The sequence below is a fragment of the Chanodichthys erythropterus genome, chromosome 13 (genome assembly GCF_024489055.1).
Source record: "Chanodichthys erythropterus isolate Z2021 chromosome 13, ASM2448905v1, whole genome shotgun sequence".
Lineage (NCBI taxonomy): Eukaryota > Metazoa > Chordata > Actinopteri > Cypriniformes > Xenocyprididae > Chanodichthys > Chanodichthys erythropterus.
The window spans coordinates 53,540,301-53,556,468 of NC_090233.1; the positions used below are offsets into that span (position 1 = coordinate 53,540,301).

At 37.2% G+C, this 16,168-nt stretch overlaps 1 protein-coding gene across 5 annotated transcripts in view; it reads right to left on the bottom strand.

The window, feature by feature from the left end:
• Positions 1 to 16,168, bottom strand: part of mcc (MCC regulator of WNT signaling pathway) — an 86,138-nt gene that overhangs the window by 64,818 nt on the left and 5,152 nt on the right. The window contains exon 1 of one of the 5 annotated variants that reach the window (XM_067407304.1): positions 1,966 to 2,411. The exons of the other annotated variants lie outside the window; for them this stretch is intronic. Within the exon in view, the coding sequence (XP_067263405.1) occupies positions 1,966 to 2,022 (57 nt within the window). The 5' untranslated portion in view covers positions 2,023 to 2,411. Of the gene's footprint in view, positions 1 to 1,965; positions 2,412 to 16,168 lie in introns of those variants that run through there. 5 annotated transcript variants of the gene reach the window in all.

Below are 16,168 nucleotides of genomic sequence, written 5' to 3' on the forward strand. Positions count from 1 at the left end.
GAAGCTAAAAATAAAAAAATTAAATAAAATATAATTAAATAATAAAAATGGAATGAATTAATGAAAAATAAATAAAAATAATTTTTAAAAATAAATAAAACAAATAAAAAAAACATTAAATAATAAAATTAAATAAATTAATTAAATATAACTAAATAATAAAAATGGGATAAATTAATGGAAATAAATAAAACAAATCTTTAAAAATAAATAAATAACTAAACTGGTAAATGAATGGTTAAATTACTTGCTTTGTCTGGGGAGTTTCACGGGAAACTAAAAATAAAACAATAAAATAAAATAAATAATAAAATAAAATATAATTAAATAATAAAAATGGAATTAATTAATGAAAAATAAATTAATTTTTAAAAAATAAATAATGACTAAATTGGTAAATGAATGGTTAAATTACGCTTGCTTAGTCTGGGGAGTTTCACAGGAAACTAAAAATAAAATAATAAAATTAAATTAAATATAACTAAATAATAAAATGGGATAAATTAATGAAAAATAAATAAAACTAATTTAAACAAAATAAATAAATAATAACTAAACTGGTAAATGAATGGTTAAATTACTTACTTAGTCTGGGGAGTTTAATGGGAAACTAAAAAAAAAAAAATAATGATAATAAAATTAAATATAACCAAATCATAAAAATAAAAAATGTATGAAAAATAAAATCAATCAAATTAAATAAATAAAATTATTGAATTAGCTAAAATAAATCCAATGACATCTGCCATTTCACTTGTTCTCTTAAGAATTTCTCCAGGATTTGACCTTGAGACTTCCATTTAATTTTGCCCAAACTGAGGGACAGTTCACAATTATTTCTGTCCCAGTCAACAACGCACCATGCAGTAAACCATCATTTATCAGGTAAATCCCCCAGAGACGCTGCTGAAGTGCTCCGAGACTCCTCACTTCAAGAACAATCCCTGATCAATGCGAGCGGAAACATCTGTAAACATCCTTAAACGCAAGCCTTTATTCCCTTTGGCCATAAAACAGAGTTCCTTGACAAGCAGCAGCTGTTCGGAGCAGAACATTTCAGAAAAACACGTGTTTGGACAATTAAAATGTTACGCTAGCAGGTCCAAATCAAAGGTGTTCCCTATTAAGTGTCGTTTGGTGTTGGATCAAGCAGGACTCAATTACATCTCTGAAACTCAAACAACGGCAACAACGGCAGATCATAACACACGCGACAAGATGGAAAATGTCTTTTTCTTGTGCGTCAACTCAAGATGTCAGCTGCTATGTTTCCATCCAACCATCTTTATGCACATATTGGGATATTGCATAAAAAAAATGCCAAGATGGACAAACCAGTGGACCAATCACATCGCAGCATCTCAAATGTTGGTTCTAGTCAAAGTCTGTCATCAGAATGATTTGGTTCAATAATAGTAATTTATAATGATTCATAATGATCCAATGAAAGACTTTAGAACTGAGCGCTCTAGAAAAATAGACTGAATATAAAAATCTGTATGATGGAGCCCAATAAATAAAAATAAAATGTGGTGCTCATGGCGTAAGATGCTGAAAAAACAGCGAGAGGCACATATAGCTGACAAAATCAAGGTGTTTTTCATTTTGATGGCGTAAGTATTTCTAAAAAACACTGTAATTACACTCAGAACTTCCTAATTATATCAATGCAGATTTAACTGCATCTCTGCACACTAGCTTCTGTTAATGAGAAAGTTTGAAACAAGCACGTGTGACATGATTTCAGCAGTCATGTATCCGGTGTAGGAGGGCGTTCGAATACGATCTGACCCTGAAGTTACCGTGCGAGAAGGTCCGGCGCACGAAGCTGAAGCGCTGCAACGCTCCTCTGAAGATCTCAAACAAGTTTAACAACGTCAAAAGTCTTTTTTCAATGCGAGCGGAGCGTGTGACGACACACACATGGTTTTAGAGCCACGCGCCGCAGTCAGACCAGCGTCTTACCTCGCTTCCCTCGGCCGCCGGTTCCCTGCCAGCGTTCACAGCCACTCCGGAGTTCATGGTCCCTAAACTCCTGGAGCTAATCACGGTATTCCAGCGTGAGCGGGAGACGGTCGACAGACGCCCGAGGTCGACGAGAAACGCGTCCCCTCTCAGGTTCCTCCTGCTTCTGTAATCCACACGCGCTGCTGACGGCTCATCCTCGATTTCACAAGCACGATCCGGCAATATTCCCAAAGCAATCCCAACGGTAATCCAAACGAGAGACGGTTAAATCCACACAGAGCACCGGTGCGCCACTCCGCACATTCCGCCAGCCAGCCGGAGACTCCCGGCAGCAGCTCTGCACCGCTCTGATTCACACACACAGAGCGAGGGAGGGCGGGAGAGAGAGAGAGAGAGAGAGAGAGAGAGACCTCCTCAGGGCCTCACAGCTGCATGGGGCCGCAGGAGGAGTGTTTTACACATGTGTGTGTGTGTGTGTGTGTGTGACTCCTTCAGGGCCGTTCCAGCCCGTCAGATTCCCCTCGGCTGGAATATGATCAGTCACTCGGCTTCACTCCCTCACTCTAATGCAGCTCTGCTCTCAGACCGTCACTTCTACTCTTTTAAGCTTTCAGACCAACTCATTTTTCCAGTTGTTTGGGATGACGGCCAAATGATTTTATAAATAACAAAAATCACTTTTAACAATTATACTCACACAAGCATGTAAGCATGATTCTCCACGTGACAAAAAGATAACTGCAACTTTTTCTCTCACAATCTCTGAACTGTGAGTTTATGTCCCTCAATTTGGACTTTATTTCTTGCAAATGCAAAAAAAATTAGGAAAAAAAATTAAAATTGTGAGACAAAAAGTCTCAATTAGCTTTTTTAGTTTTTATTCTGTGGAGGAATCAAACTTCGTAGAAAAGACTGAGTGTAACTAGAAAAAATTTTAAATGACTATAAAAATGTGTATAAAAAACATGGAACCCTAAATAAATAAAGTTATAATATTAATTATACATATACATTATGTCGTTTTTCTTATCCTGACTGGTCAACTGACCAAATTAAAAGGTGCAGTAAGTGATTTTTTAAAAACGCTGTTGAAAGTGGATCAGACCGAACAGCATGACACTTGTAGCCAATCAGCAGTAGGGGGCGTGTCCACTCATGATGGGGGAGGAGAGTGAGCCAATCAGCAGTAGGGGGCGTGTCCACTCATGATGGGGCAGGAGAGAGTGAGCCAATCAGCATCAGGGGGCGTGTCCACACATGATAGGGGGGAGAGTGAGCCAATCAGCAGTAGGGGGCGTGTCCACTCATGATGGGGGAGGAGAGAGTGAGCCTATCAACATCAGGGGGCGTGTCCACTCATGATGGGGGAGGAGAGAGAATGAGTCAGTCAGCAGTAGGGGGCGTGTCCACTCATAATGGGGGAGGAGAGAGTGAGCCAATCAGCATCAGGGGGCGTGTCCACTCATGATGGGGGAGGAGAGAGAATGAGTCAGTCAACAGTAGGGGGCGTGTCCACTCATAATGGGGGAGGAGAGAGTGAGTCAATCAGCATCGGGGGGCGTGTCCACTCATGATGGGGGAGGAGAGAGAATGAGTCAATCAGCAGTAGGGGGCGTGTCCACTCATGATGGGGGAGGAGAGTCAATCAGCAGTAGGGGGCGTGTCCATTCATGATGGGGTGGAGAGAGAGTCAATCAGCAGTAGGGGGCGTGTCCATTCATGATGGGGTGGAGAGAGAGTCAATCAGCAGTAGGGGGCGTGTCCACTCATGATGGGGGAGGAGAGAGTGAGCCAATCAGCACCAGGGGGCGTGTCCACTCATGATGGGGGAGGAGAGAGAATGAGTCAGTCAACAGTAGGGGGCGTGTCCACTCATAATGGGGGAGGAGAGAGTGAGCCAATCAGCATCGGGGGCGTGTCCACTCATGATGGGGGAGGAGAGAGAATGAGTCAATCAGCAGTAGGGGGCGTGTCCACTCATGATGGGGGAGGAGAGTCAATCAGCAGTAGGGGGCGTGTCCACTCATGATGGGGGAGGAGAGTCAATCAGCAGTAGGGGGCGTGTCCACTCATGATGGGGGAGGAGAGTCAATCAGCAGTAGGGGGCGTGTCCACTCATGATGGGGGAGGAGAGTCAATCAGCAGTAGGGGGCGTGTCCATTCATGATGGGGTGGAGAGAGAGTCAATCAGCAGTAGTGGGGGAGTACATTCATGATGGGGTGGAGAGTCAATCAGCAGTAGGGGGCGTGTCCACTCATGATGGGGGAGGAGAGTCAATCAGCAGTAGGGGGCGTGTCCATTCATGATGGGGTGGAGAGAGAGTCAATCAGCAGTAGGGGGCGTGTCCATTCATGATGGGGTGGAGAGAGAGTCAATCAGCAGTAGGGGGCGTGTCCACTCATGATGGGGGAGGAGAGTCAATCAGCAGTAGGGGGCGTGTCCATTCATGATGGGGTGGAGAGTCAATCAGCAGTAGGGGGCGTGTCCATTCATGATGGGGTGGAGAGTCAATCAGCAGTAGGGGGCGTGTCCACTCATTTGTTCATCGTTGCAAAGCATTATTTAGCTTTGCTTCTGCTGTGATAAAAGAGACACTCTTGCATTGCGTGTTCGTGTCTTTTGTGGGTGGAGCAATGAAGGGAGGGGTGTGTTTGTTTGGGTTGATTTCAAATATCAACCGTTCAACAATGATTTTGAGAAATCGCATACTGCACCTTTAATGCTGCGAGTTTTCAGCAGGACTATACACATCTGTCTGGAAAACCTGTTTGAAAACAGTCACTATTTTTATTATTTTGTTTGGTGTCGACAGCAGCGCAGAAATGACACACTGCACCTTTTATAAAGAGTATCATTAAAGGGTAAAAAAAATCTGAATTTAGAGGACTTAAACAGAAAAAAAAAAAAATATATATATATATATATATATATATATATATATATATATATATATATAAAACACACACACACACACACACACACACACACACACACACACACACACACACACACACACACACACACACACACACACACACACACACACACACACACACACACACACACACACACACACACACACACACACACACACACACACACACACACACACACACACACACACACACACCTGCCTCGGTCACCATCCACTTTCATTTTTAGGAGCACTGTCTCTTTAACACCCAGCATCTGATGGTTCATTTGTGTTTGCTCTCGTCTCCGAAACACACGCTGGCCGTGATCCAGAACTTTCCCTGCTGTTTCTCTGGCTGAGGCTCTTAAGTAGATTATATCGCTCTCTTGGCACAGACTCTGTGTAACATACTTAATTATAGGTGTGTGTCATTGTGTTAGACGGGTCTTCATCAAACACTCTGTCAGAACCAATGAGAAACACACTGCATCACTCTCACGGCACGATTAGAGCCGATTACACACCCAGAGTCTGAACCGGAGGTCTCCTCCTGCGTTTACATGTAAAGACAGAGATGGGCTTGAGTTTAAATGGTTAAAAAGAGGCGAATAGTGATGAGTTACATCATGAGTTCAACAGCTCCCTCTTGTGAAGCCGTCAGGTGGATCATTTCGCCCAAAAACAGTTCAGTCATCGTCTGCCCAAAACACACTCAGGATTGATTACGACGACATTCACATTCAGACACAAACGCACTCAAGGGTTGATATTTTTGGTTTCTGGATGATATTTCTGCAAGAGATCACAAATGTGCCGCTGTGAGAGAAAGAAACGGACTCGAAATACTCACACACTCTGAACCTCCAAATACCAAAATACTCGGATGAATAATTCAAGAATCCTCTGAACCCTGCCAGCGACGCACCATCCACAGACCGATACAATCTGAGGGACAGTTTAGATACGTCTCGTCTCGTATCAGTTGTTCAAAAGCACCATTACTGACACCTTCAGTCTCCATCTTCTTAATTAACTGTTTGTTAATTTATTCAGAAATCATTTATTCTGCACTGTTCATTTTAGACATTCTCATTTTCTGTCTGCACTATTTTATTAATGGTTTGTTCATGTAAGCTTGCTATTTTCTTAAGAATCTTGTTCCATACAATAAATTATTTACACAATTGATACAATAAATGAATTATTAACAATAGATTATTTTTATATAATTTAAAAATTATTTTAAAGTAACTTAAACTTTATTCCTATGGGGCAAATGGATTTTACAGCAACATATACAAACAAGATGATAATTTACAGACAATAAAAAAAAAAAAACCACACAAATTAAAAAAAATATATATATTTTAAAAATTTAAAAATAAATAAATAATTTAATAAATGTATTATTATTATTATTATTATTAAAAAAATAAGAGTATATAAAATAAATAAATTAATAATAGATGTTTTTAATTATTTAAAAATATATTGTCCCTAAAATATTATTTAAAATACTCAATAATAAATAAATTAATAATTTAATAAATTAATAATAATTTAAAATAAGTGTATATATAATAAATAAATAATGAATTAATAAATAATAGATATTTATAAAAGATTTTTGTAACAGTTTTAGTAATTCACTTGAAATTTATTTTGTCACTATGGGAAATTTTTTTTTACGGCAAGACATACAAACAAGACACAGGAAATAGACAATAAAACTGTAAAAAAAATAAATAAAACAAAAAACAAACAATTAATTTAATTTAATTTAAATTAAACAAATAAATAAATATAATTTAAAATAGTAAATAATAAATAACATTTTTAAAAATACGTAATAAAAAAAAACGTATATACAGCTCTTGAACTTGGAGTGGTCTCTTAATTTTTTCCAGAGCTGTATGTATTCTTATTTTGAATATTTAATAATTTAATACATAAAAATATTCATTATACACATTTTATAAATTAAAAATATGTATAATAAACAAAACATTTTAATAAAAAAAAAAACTTCCCTACTGGTCTTTTAAATAGTGTCCGGCTTCTGTGACGTTCATCTTTAATGACCAAATATCATGTGTCCATTCCACTCCAATTATATCTAAAACATTCATTAGATGGGAATCTAAAGCCGCTTTTCCACCGTCGAGCTGAACGGATCTGAGAATGGTTAGAAACAAATGATAATTCCACTTGAGACTGATTCGATTACAAACCGTTCTCAGCCCAAAATTCTCAGTACAGTCGGTTAAACAACGAGAACGGTTTGGCTGATTCCCATCTAATTAATGTCTCTGATTTAAGTGGACTAGAATGAACACATGACATTAGGTCATTAAAGACGGATGCCACAGGAGCAGGAAAGTCACTCTATAACAGCAGTGCAGTCATCTCCCTCCACCTCAAACGAGTGACCGCCGACCTGAACATTTCCTCTTTTTCAGTTCTCGAGGTCACCGACACACCGCCGTAAAAACCTCTCAGCCTTTAAACCTCCCACAAACCCCTCCGTACTGCTGATCTCATCAAGACACACTCGGGGAATATCACTGCTGTGCACAATTACTTTCACAATATGGCTTCACACCCTCTTCAGTGGCCTGGAACTCACTCCAGGGTCTTTACCCACAATTCAACAGTGACAACACTGCACCCGAAATCACATACTTCCCTACTATATAGAAGGCGAAAAACAGTATGTGAGAAGAATTCACAGTTCTCATAAAAGAGTGGGCAAAAAGTACCTGGATGACATACTAAATCTGAAGTGTGCATTCTGGCAAAGACATTTGCATATGACCGCCTCCAGAGCAAAACATCAATGAGGTTTTACATCATCGCTCCACAGGCTCCGCCCACTTGTACCATAGGCCCAACCCACATGCATTAAATCGCTTAACATGCAAAAAGTCAAGGAGCATTAAAATAATTTAAAAAAAAATCCATATCATGACCTCTTTAAGTAATTTTTGCAGTGAAGGAGCTGTTATTGTGCCGTTCTGGAAAGATAATTAAACACAGTAAGTGTGTGTGTGTGTGTTTCTGCGGGCAGGAGAGGAAACTGTACACACATTTATCATTTCAAACCATTCCCATGGTGAGCATATGTCTTTTCATCTGTCCTCTAAAGGATAAAACACACGTCTGGCCTTTTAAACGAGCAGCAAAACACAAAAACTGCTCGATGCAGCACAACTGCGGCTGAAGGGCACGAGAAACGTGAGGTTACAGAAGGAAAAGAGACAAATTAACACAACTCAACATGAGCAGTCCTACACAAATGGAGCGATCCTTCTGACCTGACGACAGGTTTGTTTGTTTTTGACCTCGCCTAAAGCAAAGCAAAAACCTGTCATTTCAGAAACAAACAAAAAAATAAAATAATAGCAATAGAAAATAACTGCTAGAATACCAAAGAGGTCAATGAGATTTTGTAAGCATATTGCATATATGTGCTTGAAGTCAATTGTTTTATTTGTGAGATGTTACCCAATGCAACCTGGCGGAAAAAGAAACCAATTGACCGAAAAATGTGCCGCTGCAACCAAAACTTCTGCACGCGTAACTTTTAGATAACTTATCACTTGTTGCCTCGTTGCATTCGGAGCACTGATTGAGATTCCCATCAGCTGAGACATACATGCATATGCTCTGAGCTCTTAACGAAGCCAATAATGAGATGAAGCTAAATGGTGTGTAACAGTCGTGAATCAGTGGTGACAGATGAGGCGGCGCTGATGGGATTGCTGGATCTTGTTGTGCTAAGCACATTGGGAAGGTCTTACAACATGCCGGATCTGTCAGCATTCCCAGGTTTGGCTTAATAACTATAACTAGATGGACAAACTTTGAGTTATGATGAACACTACTGCAGATAACATTATAAATGTCATGTTGAAATCATCAGGAATATCAAATCATTGGTCAAATCTCGTTTAATCATTTTACAACACAGTTACTTTATTCAGGAAATTCTACAAACCTGATTCCAAAAAAATTGGGACACTGTACAAATTGTGAATAAAAAAGGAATGCAATAATTTACAAATCTCATAAATTTATATTTTATTCAGAAAAGAATATAGATATATCAAATGTTGAAAGTGAGACATTTTGAAATGTCATGCCAGATATTGGCTCATTTTGGATTTCATGAGAGCTACACATTCCAAAAAAGTTGGGACAGGTAGCAATAAGAGGCCGGAAAAGTTAAATGTACATATAAGGAACAGCTGGAGGACCAATTTGCAACTTATTAGGTCAATTGGCAACATGATTGGGTATAAAAAGAGCCTCTCAGTGTGGCAGTGTCTCTCAGAAGTCAAGATGGGCAGAGGATCCCCAATTCCCCCAATGCTGCGGCCAAAAATAGTGGAGCAATATCAGAAAGGAGTTTCTCAGAGAAAAACTGCAAAGAGTTTGAAGTTATCATCATCTACAGTGCATAATATCATCCAAAGATTCAGAGAATCTGGAACAATCTCTGTGCGTAAGGGTCAAGGCCGGAAAACCGTACTGGATCCCGTGATCGTCGGGCCCTTAGACGGCACTGCATCACATACAGGAATGCTACTGTAATGGAAATCACAACATGGGCTCAGGAATACTTCCAGAAAACATTGTTGGAGAACACAATCCACTGTGCCATTCGCCGTTGCCGGCTAAAACTCTATAGGTCAAAAAAGAAGCCATATCTAAACATGATCCAGAAGCGCAGGCGTTTTCTCTGGGCCAAGGCTCATTTAAAATGGACTGTGGCAAAGTGGAAAACTGTTCTGTGGTCAGACGAATCAAAATTTGAAGTTCTTTTTGGAAAACTGGGACACCATGTCATTGGGACTAAAGAGGACAAGGACAACCCAAGTTGTAATCAGCGCTCAGTTCAGAAGCCTGCATCTCTGATGGTATGGGGTTGCATGAGTGCGTGTGGCATGGGCAGCTTACACATCTGGAAAGGCACCATCAATGCTGAAAGGTATATCCAAGTACTTGAACAACATATGCTCCCATCCAGACGTCGTCTCTTTCAGGGAAGAACTTGCATTTTCCAACATGACAATGCCAGACTACATACTGCATCAATTACAACATCATGGCTGCGTAGAAGAAGGATCCGGGTACTGAAATGACCAGCCTGCAGTCCAGATCTTTCACCCATAGAAAACATTTGGCCCATCATAAAGAGGAAGATGCGACAAAGAAGACCTAAGACAGTTGAGCAACTAGAAGCCTGTATTAGACAAGAATGGGACAACATTCCTATTCCTAAACTTGAGCAACTTGTCTCCTCAGTCCCCAGACGTTTGCAGACTGTTATAAAAAGAAGAGGGGATGCCACACAGTGGGAAACATGGCATGGTCCCAACTTTTTTGAGATGCGTTGATGACATGAAATTTAAAATCAACTTATTTTTCCCTTAAAATTATACATTTTCTCAGTTTAAACATTTAATGTGTCATCTATGTTGTATTCTGAATAAAATATTTAAATATGAAACTTCCACATCATTGCATTCTGTTTTTATTCACAATTTGTACAGTGTCCCAATTTTTTTGGAATTGGGTTTGTACTTGAAAATGTAAGAAAAACACTTTACAGTAGTCCCGATTAATAATATTAATTAATGCATTAGCAAAAAATTAGCATCTTTGTTAACAGATACAACTGTAATAACATACAAGTAAGTTATTATAATAATATTATCTAAGATTAATAAGGCTGCAGAAGTATTGTTCATGTTAACTAATGTTAAATAATGTTAAGAAATGAAACATTATTGTAAAGTTACAGAAGAATGGTAAGACTTTACAATAAGGTGTTAACATTAGCTAGGCGAGTCATTCTATTATTTAGGGTACAAAAGAGCAAAAATTACATGCTTTCTAAATATATTTTATCAGTGTAACATATCTGCTAGTTGCAAAGGTTAATCATTAAACACATCACTAAAAACGTTTTCCCTGGTGAGTTTTTCAACTATGTTACTAAGGACAAGGACAAGAAAATTATCATCATACATCTACATTAAAGATCATTTTAATGGTTAAGAACGTCATGCAAAATTCCAGTCAGACATAAACTATACCGTGAAATAATATCAAAAGCAGCAGTCTATATATTTAAATTTATAAATAATCAGTCAAATGACTATAACGATGACAATAGAAAGTAACACACTTGACTATGACTGTCACAAAGTTGACTATGACAGTAACATAGCTGATGCCAGTAACATGACTGTCACATAGTTGACAATGACGCCAAAACAGCTGACAAGTAACATAGCTGATTATGACAGTAACATAGTTGATTATGACAGTAACATAGTTGATGCCAGTAACATACTTGACTATGATGGTAACATGGTTGACAATGACGGTAACATAGCTAACAAGTAACATAGTTGATAGTTAGCATTTTTTTATCCATTATTTTAAACTCAAGACCCACTCACTGTAGTTTTAAGGAGAAAATACTCAGCAATGGTGTTGACACCACATATAAACAACATTAAAAACTCTTCACCACAGAAACTCTTTTTAAACCTAGAAGATGTTCCAGTTGGAAACAATGGCATACAACACAAAGACTGAAACACGATGTACTGGAAACTGGACCGACGTGAATTGACAAAACCTGAAGATGATTTGCAGTGCGCTCCACTAAACGTGACTTTGACAGATCGCCTACATGCATTAGTGAGATGGGGACATTAGCGGAATGCAGCGCACAGCAGATAATGCTCATAATGAAATTTGGGCTCTAAGTGGAGGATGAAGTGACAGAGAAAACCAAAGAGACAGAGACAGGTTTAAATACCAGCAGACCTTTCAATACTGATCCAATATAAGGCAGGTGCTGAAATCCTTTCGTAACAGAGTTAGAGTTTCTCAGAAAGAGGAAAGCAAGCGATTTTTATAGCATCTTACTAGGGCTGTGCGATTAATTGAAAAGGAGTTTGAATTTTGGCTTCCAACGATTATGAAAATATGATAATAGAGATCAAATTATTATTTTAAACACACCGTCTACAAAGTCACTAAGGATCGCCCCGATTGGCCTGACGGGGGTGCTACAGTATTCAAAAGTACGAAATGGTTCATAACTCCTGAACCGTTGGCGTAGGCTCAAGTGTCTTATATCGTTGACTCAAGACCAGATGCACGCTTCAGATCCACGAAATTTTCAGGTATTTTGGATTTTTTGAAAAACCTTCTTTTGTGAATTAGTCCTGGGTTTTTGAACCGATCGGAACCAAACCAGTGCAGCAAGATTCTCTGGAGTCTGATTGTCAATAATTATCAAAAAAATAAATAAATAAATTTTGATTCAGTCTCTAGGGGTCGCCAAAATGTTTGAAGTGGGCAGAGCCACTTTTACTAAAATGGCTATAACTTGTGAACGTAATTAGATATTTTCACCAAACTCAGCGCACCTGTGTAAGAGCTCGTTCTGTGATCACGTGAAAAAGGATGCGGTGACTGGCCACTTGGTGGCGCTTCAACAGGAAAAAAAAAACATAAAAATGTCTATAACTACTTTACCGTTAGTCCAAACGACTTGAAAATTGGCATGCAGTGTCTTCGTCCGAGGTTTCATGATGATCTATGAGGACACTGACGTATTTAAAAAAACATGTCCGCCGTCAGCCAATGAAGTTTGAGCAGCTATCAGACAAGGTTAACAGAGGCTGATCGGAACAAAACTCGCTGGGCCTGTTTGACTCACGGACCTAGTTAGAAGGAGGCTTGTTAGAAATTAGAAAGAAATCGGCCACCAGGGGGCGCCTGCGCATTTTTTATTTACGTGCGTAAAGGATTGTGTATCGCACGATTTTTCATACACACACCCACGACATTCGTACCACATGGTAGAACTCCTCATTCTGAGCAACTTTGCCTCTATGACCGCCGCTGTCTATCGAATCGTTCGTTAAATATTGAAGATTATTTCAAAAACAAACTTTGGCGAACTAATCCTAGGTTTTTAGCTCAGTCTCAATAACTGTTAAAAAGCTTTAAAAACTATATTTCATATGGTAAATTGCCTGTATTTACTGTAAATGGTCTTTTCCATCTATGATCGAGACGGTTACAGGTTTGCTTAAAGGTCTTAAAACGCCTGAACCCTGAGAATTGCTGCTCGCAGCTATATTTTCTATTCTATTTGTATAAATGTTGCTGGAATCTAAAATTTAGATGTCACAGAAACCTTATTTCCAGCAAATATACACTTGATATCACTATCATTGTAATAGTGTGTTTATTAAATAATAAACAGAATTTATCAATAAATTACAGACTTATATTTCATATTGGTACATTTAACGGTAACACTTTACAACAAGGTATTTTAGTTAAAGTTATCAATGAGCAATTATTAATATTTGTTAATGTTTGTTAATGTAAATACAGCTGTTCATTGTTAGTTCATGTCTATTAAATATTAACAAGTTTTGATTTTAATAATGTATTAGTAAATGTTGGAATTAACATTATCTGAGAACATGCTAGAATTATTGTTCATTATTAGTTAATGGAACCTTATTGTAAAGCATTATCCAAATAACTTTTGTTTAAAAAAAAAAAAAAAATCAATAAATCAAAATCAATCTCACTTAGTTCCTAAAGAGATTAATTAGACCGAAAAGCAGATGGACATGAAACACACACACACACACACACACACACATTCCCGCCTTTTTAACAGCCCAATAAAACCTACAGATGCAGCCTAATAAAGAAAACTGTAAACTACAGCAGAAACAGCTGAACGCAACCTCAACAAAACATCACAAAACTCACAACACACATTATATCTGTGCTTTAACAGAGAGTTCAGCTTGACAACACAAAAATAAAACCAACACTGAGCAGCACAAAATCAAAGCACCGCCTCTGAAATACACCATCCATAAAAACAGCCTAAAATGTTCCTCCTAAAGCAGAATAAACCTGCAGAAGCACATAAAAAGACAAACAGAGGTCCAGCTCGCGCTCGTAATGTCCTCTCTAATGATTCCATACAGCTTTACTGCGGTAACCTGATGCGCAGTATAACGGCCATACATCAGCGGAGCGGAGCTGTTAAAACATCACATGACACGAGCACATTCCTCCATCACTATAAACGCTCACACGCGCTCTCTGACGTCACACACACTAATAGATGCCATATGTCAGTGAGGAGCAGAACAGAGATGCTGATAATACAACAATCACTGAACAAACCAGCCAAACACACACACACACACACACACACACACACACACACACACACACACACACACACACACACACACACACACACACACATCCAGAGAATCCATCGCAGCAAACTGCATCTTGTGTAATCATAACATTAGTGCATTACAGATAAAGTAAAATGAATTTTACATGTCCTCATATTTTACCATATAATGACATATATATATATATATATATATATAGTTACATGCATATAGCATATAGTATATGAAAAGTATGAGTGTGAAAGGTTTTGATCCACTTCAAATGTTGACTATTGTGTGTGTGTGTGTGTGTGTGTGTGTGTGTGTGTGTGTGTGTGTGTGTGTGTGTGTGTGTGTGTGTGTGTGTGTGTGTATGTATGTATATATATATATATATATATATATATATATATACACACATACACACATACACATATAGTGTTATATTGTTTTATATATAATATTTATTATTTGTATAAAATTTAATTTTAATCAATTTTAATATTTTATGTTTTATTTTAATTTTTAAATTTAATTTTAAATTTTTAATATATATATATATATAAAATAATATAACAATTTAATTAGAAAAATATATTATAAAATACATTTTATAATATATAATAATTTATATATTATAAAATTAAATTAATATTTTAAAACAACACAAAATATTAAAATTTAATTAGAAAAATATATTATAAAATAAATTATATATATTTATAACAATAATATTACAATTTAATTAGAAAAATTATATATATATATATATATATATATATATATATATATATATATATATATATATATATATATACACAATAAAATAATATTAAAATTTAATTTAAATTTAAGTTCATTTAAAATGTTAAACAAAACAAAAAGTACATTATATTTATATATATTTTTTAGTTATTCATAATATTATTAATATTAATATATTAAAAGCTATTAATAAAAGTCTCAAAAAAATGTGTTGATATAATAAAAATCTCCTGAAAATCATCACAGAGCGAGAAATACATACAATCTCAGAAGAACAAGGATACAGGGGTTAAATGTCATGCAAATAATAATTAAATTAAATTAAATTTCTTTAAGCAGAATATAATGTCCTGCTTTTGCGTTTGGGTCGAAGAAAAGAAGGACATCATATTCACACACACAAACCGCAGTCGATTCATTCACTTCCACTCAAGCCAGACGCTGAACAAGAGGAGACTGATGAGCAGATGGCAGTACAAACGCCTGCTGATATCATTCATTCATCTTCATTCACGAGAAAGGACTCGAACACAAAACAACATGATAACGTGTCGTGACAGGAAAGACTGCTTTCATCGTCCCAAAGCCTTAAAACCAGAAGTTATCACATCAGGAAATTAAACTGAATTCATGGAAAAAGATATGTGACAAAGGAGCAAAACCACTAGGATAAGATACACTCACATTTATCACAGTAATAGCGCCATCTACAGACTGACAAACACACTGCATCATAAAGGCTCGATGATTCACAGGTCAAGCTTTCATTCACTCTTGAAGAGCAAATCTCAAAAACACGTCACATTTTAGTCTTAATGACCACTAAAATGCATTCAGATCATTGTTTTGTGGTAATAAGTAATGGTTGTTTATGGATAAACGCTTAACAAGAAAATGTGCGTTGCATTTATATTCTGGGCTCACCTGTAGATCTGCTCATACTGAATTTGGTCTTTTAAAGGATTAGTTCAGTTCAGGATTAACCTTTCCTGATAATTTACTCTCCTCAGATGTTCTTTTGAAAAGAAATGAAGGTTTTTGAGGAAAACATTCCAGGATTTTTCTCCATATAGTGGAATCCTGGAATGATTTCATCAAAAAAATGTAAGTTTCTTCAATCGAACTCTTTTTCCCTCCATTATAAATGAGTCCATCTCAGAGCGTCAGACGAAACACAATAAACGCTGTCATGTGATCTTGCGTTCGGATGCTGGTGTTTGGGAACACAATCATGTGAGACGCTTCTGGAGGGAATTAAACCAAATCATTCTGATG